The following is a 5,627-nucleotide window of genomic DNA, read 5'->3' on the forward strand; positions in this document are numbered from 1 at the left end:
TATATATATATATATATATATATATATATATATATATGATTCATTCAAAAGTTTTCACTACTGACCGAGCAAATGAATATACGACCACGGCAAAGTAGGATTGTCAAACTGATGACAACAAAATCAGGAGATAAAAAAGAAATAAAAAAAAATATAATACTCACCAAGAGCTGGTGAATGAAAATCGTGGAATCTATAATATTCTTCCAATGGTAACAATTTCTGTTTGTAGATCTTTCGTAACCCATCGCTAACAGTTTCGAGGACCTGTTTGAGATGTTTATTAAATTTGGGTCGCATGGTACTATTAATAGTAGTGGCAGTATTATCAGTAGTGGAAGTTCTAAAAGCTGGCATATGGTAGCACAAACTGTATTTTGCAGCAATATCTCGCTCATTCACTCACAAGTAAATATTTTCACCGATACTTGGAGAGGAGAGAAAAAGGGTTGAATTCGATAATCCAAAAATGGCTGTACAACCTGGTTGTACAAATGGCTGTACAATCTCGACCTATTCCTCTCTGCTCTTTCATACACTGTTTCCCCTCCTCTTCATCCTTCTTACCATTTAAAACAAGTACAGGTGGACGACGAGAAATTCCTTTTTTTTTTCCGTTCCAAAAAATTAGAATGTTGCAGCTGTGCGTCAATTTGTGAACATTACTAACAAGAAAGTCTATTAACACACATCTGCAACGAGTTTTTCCTTTATGTGCTATTTTCTGCTTCCATCCCGTCACTTTATCATGCTAAAATTTCCATCAGATTATAAAAACTAGTGAGTTTGATATGCATGCTAAGAATCATGTCGTGATATTCCATTGGGAAGTATTCTACATAAATTGGTGTATATCAAGCAAAATTTACAGAAGAGAATCAAATATTGTACCTATCAATGAAATAAAACTAGGAAGTAGAGCACAAGAGTGAGAGAAAATGAAATTTCGTCACAAGCACAAATGCCGATTAAAATTTTCTGACGGTGGCTGTCTTTATTTAACGATATGAGCAGAAATAGAAAAATTTTAATTTTATAAATATGTCTTAATGAAAAAAAAAAAAAAAAATGAAAATTATCTTCAATGTAAATTATACGCCACTTTTATTTGTTATTTCCGACAATTGATACAGACTGATAAAAAATACAACAGATTACCCTCTACAATAAATTCAGAAAAATTCATTTTAAGAAGTGGAGAAGATAAGAAAAAGATTCAAAACACTCCTCGAACAACATTACCTCCAACATAAATTATTGTTGAGAGCAATCACAGTCACTAAATAATTTTGGGAACAAAAACTTTTACACCAACAAAATCGGAGGGAATAATAATATTTCCTTCTTTTCTAAAATCCTTTTTATCTTAATCTAAGAATTGTAGAACATGATAACAAATTTGAAGAATAAATACTTAAACATTTAATGCTAACCTCTTGTTGCTTCTTTTTAGACGAATCACCGCCAATCCACGAAAACATCTTCCGTGGTCGAATGCGCCCTGCTAAAGCACTACCTGAAAAAAAATTTTCTTATTTTCAAGGTTTCTTTATAAGTAATTACTCACTTTTTTCAACGAATAAATGATGTGAAAACAAATACCGCTTTGGTAAAAGTTTTGCAAAAGATAAAGAACACAAGAACTGATTGCATGAATCACGAAACAAAGTGTTGAGAAATGACTCAGCATTGAAAAAATTCATTTGATAAGTCAATCAACCACTTAACTTATTTCTCACAACAAAAATGTTCAATATTCGGGGAAATCTCGAAGTTCAAAATTTCGAAGTTACAAGTATTTGCTCCTAATATTTAACAAAAATTTATGAAAATTCAGTGCGGAACTTCTCCATGATAATTTTCAACCGTTAATATCACATTTTCAATCATTTGTCAATATAAACGAACTATCAGAATGTTTGACCTCTTATCATAATTTGGATTCCTATCTTGCGTAAATATACATCCTACGTATGCTAGCTCAAAATCCAATTCATTTACAATGAATCTGTGTAACTAATTAGCAATTATAGAAGGGGAAGTAAATGAAATACTGTTAGTATTTGAAATTTGTAGTTAAATCCATGAAAGATTCGTATAAAATTAATGAATTTCCTATGACTACTGAGTAAACGAAAAGTTAACTTACAATTAAATGATCAACGTTTTTAATTGACTAAATAATCGGAAGCTTAGTAGAATAGGTTAGTTAAGCGGTTAATACTGTATGCATTTCTTTTACACGAAATTCATTTCCAAATGTGATCTCACGCATTCGGTCAAGCAAAGATAATACATTCAAGTTTTATTCGTATTTTGGAAAAGTATGAGAATGAATAAAAATTGAAGAGCGAAATTTCTGAAACATAAAGTATTTTACTAAAGCGTAGTGGAGTTAGCCTAACGGAAATTTATCCATTTATACTACTAATGTTAATTATTTGGGGGAATAAAGACTCAGAGTCAGCACACTTTTTAGGTGGAATGAAATATTTAATTGAAAACATAATTCACTTCAAGTACAACTAATATCACTTCACTAAAGGTTTTCTAACCCTTTGGGTAATTTTATAGTAGCACATTATAGCTTTTTAAAAAATTCTGGAAATTAATAATAAGCAATCTGAGATCAAAAACTGGTTATGCCAGAAGAATTCTAAAAAGTCCCAAAATTATTAGATAAAATTCCGAAAGTTGGAGATGATATGAGTAGTGTCATATTTTAGAGCAATTGAAAATATCAATACTTGCTGAGCCATATCTTCGAAATAAATTTTATTGAAAAACATTTTCTCTATCTACGAAATATAAGCATCTACATAGATGAATAAATAATATATGAAGCATTCATTAAACAAAAAGGATGAGTCATCCAATAACTATCACTGCTTAAGATGAAAGAAACGCAAATTTTCGGAATAACTCACTGCAAATCCTGAGAATTTACAGCACCAATCCAGGCGGTAAGAATGGAAAATTGCCGCATCCGAAACAGGACACAAGCAATGAGTTATGAAAATCTCAACCAACCAAAACTTATTACGACTGTGTATCGCTACTATATAAAGGTGATACGTAGTGAAATGCAGACGGAAAGGGAAGGTTAAAGTGGTAAAATGTTATTACAAACAAATAGTGAAAAAAATAATTAATCAAGCCATCAGCATAGAAGCCTCATCTTTCACAGTAGTACTTTTTTTCCCCAAGATTAAGGGGAAAAAAGGTGTTTGTTCACAATTTAATTATTCGTTACAACTGATGATTCGTATGTAACATTTTAGGTTGAGTTCGAAAAAAACAGCGAAAGATCAAAGACAGCAAAATGAATATTTGAAAACGAACAAAATTAAGGAATTGAAAGTAATAAGAAATTGAAATTGAAATTCTCCACATTATATTAGATAAATACAAATGAAAGAGAAGCAAACAACCGGACGGATAGATATTGATAACCGGAAGGAGAGATAACAAGTAACCGAATGGGTTCGATCCGGTTCGACTGCACAATTCATTCAATCCCGTCATACTCCTACCCCCAAAACTTAAAAACGTCTCCGGAATAAGCCAAAACATACGGAAACAAGCGAAAGACTCGCCAGTCAAAGTATTGTAATGTAACCAATGGATTGAAACCAAAACCGAACATTGTCACACAAAGATGTCGCAAAGCAATTTACTCGTCTACGACAGTTTCAAATTGAAGAAGTCTCGGGAGTGCTCTCCCGAGACTTCTTCAGTGAACAAATAGCTGGTAGATGCAATACTATGAGTGTTTTCTAGGATAACCAGGAAATGACACAGTATAAAATAGAATTGACCAGACAATGAGAAACCAAAGAAGAGCATTAAAGGATTCAATTGAAATTAGAAAGATTTACAGCTTATGATGATACATTTAAAGTTGAAAGCAAAAAAAAAGATTGTTAAATTGAATGGAATAAGGAAATTGGCATAGTGAACGGAAAAAGACTGAGAAAATGAGAGAAGATGCATGCTTGCTAGTGTTAGCAGAGATTGAGAGCATATCAATGTACTCACTACTTTCCAGTGGTTTTTCCTGACTGCTTGTGCAGAAATGCATAAGTAATGTGAACTTTGCCGTGTAAATTTGCAAAATTTAGAAATTTAGAGGAAAAAATGAAGTGTTTTAGAATTTAAAAATTCAGAAAAATTATTTTAAAACTAAAAAAAATTAAAAATTTTAAAAAATTTAAGAATGCTTTAAAATTTTAAAATTAGTACGATAAATTTTGAATTTATCGTACTAATTTTAATACAGTATATTTAGCGTAGTAATCATATGTAAGTAAAATAGTTTGTATTTAATTCTGAGAAACAGAAAGCGAACAAAAGAAATTTCAAAAATCTATAAATCGAATCAAATTAAATGATAATTAATAAGAGGACTACAATTAATTAATTATAAGCAGTACAAGTTAATTTAATCAAAAAATGATTGTTTTTAGGACAATTTTATGATTAATTTCTAATCATATACAATTTTATTGTTGAAAAAAGTGAAAGTACAAGATAAAAATACGTTGCGTCAAATTACGTCTTACGTCAAATTACGTCTATTTTCATCATTTAACATTTTCTTGTTAAAACAATCAACAAATGAACCATACAATTTCATTATTAATAGATAATCTATAAATGATATGATACAATTTCTATATAATTCTGTTATTTATATTCCTTTACGTAAACAACAAAATGTAATTTATTATAAACAATATGAAATATGAAGCATTTATATACTATAAATTTTTTAATAGCAAATAAAAATATTTAAATATATAATTCGAAATTCTTTTTCTTTTAAATTAATAAAATTTAAAATATTTGAACATAACAAATAATATGAGGAAAATAATTTGAAAAAGAAATTTGTTAAAAGATTAAATAATTGTAATAACTGTGTAAATAATTTAGGCAAATACCACATTAACCTAATATTAAAAATAATCAAATTTTAATCATTTCATTTCTTTATATCTTTCATTACTTTTACTTCTTTTTCATTATAAATTTTACAATTTATAATGAAAAAAATTTAATTTCATAAAATTTAAAATATTTTAACTTTTTAAATGTATAATTTGTTAAGAAAAAAAGAAAAAGAAAAATTTTAACAACATAAAAGAGTCAATTTGAGAAATACCAAACGATAATAATACTAAATCTTTAGAACAAATTAATTTGTTTACTATTTAATCGATCCATCGATCGATTAAATAGACAAATAGAATGATTTAAAATTGTTAGAAAAATTGAAAGAGTTAGGACAAATAGAACTTTCACGAATATCCATTGTTAACATTATTCCTTCCTCAATTCTCTTTTTTTTTTTTTTTTTTTTTTCCTTTAAATATATTCATCACGAATTTTGATGTAAAATAGATTTATGAATAATCACATCGCATATTATTAATGTGATTAAAAAATGTGTAAAGAATTAATTTTTCTTTTTTTTAAAAGACTATTATAATAGTTGTAAGATATGGTTGAGAAGGTATGAAACAATTTTGAAGAGTGTAAACTTTAAAATGGATAAAGATAGAGCTGGTGCAGTAAATTTGATAATTCGAGAACGACAATATAGTGATAATGATAACACTATCAGG

The 5,627-nt window shown here is 28.6% G+C and overlaps 1 protein-coding gene across 1 annotated transcript in view; it reads right to left on the reverse strand.

Annotated features, from left to right (window-relative positions):
* LOAG_18506 (receptor mediated endocytosis protein 1) overlaps nucleotides 1-1,516 on the reverse strand; it is a gene marked incomplete at both ends in the record, with an annotated part of 5,966 nt that extends 4,450 nt beyond the window's left edge. The window contains 2 exons of the mRNA XM_020451166.1: nucleotides 165-267; nucleotides 1,434-1,516. Coding sequence (XP_020305077.1) covers nucleotides 165-267; nucleotides 1,434-1,516 — 186 coding nt within the window. The remainder of the gene's footprint in view (nucleotides 1-164; nucleotides 268-1,433) is intronic.
* Nucleotides 1,517-5,627: the final 4,111 nt, after the last annotated feature.

Source organism: Loa loa, assembly GCF_000183805.2.
Source record: "Loa loa unplaced genomic scaffold supercont3.337, whole genome shotgun sequence".
In the NCBI taxonomy this organism is placed as follows: domain Eukaryota; kingdom Metazoa; phylum Nematoda; class Chromadorea; order Rhabditida; family Onchocercidae; genus Loa; species Loa loa.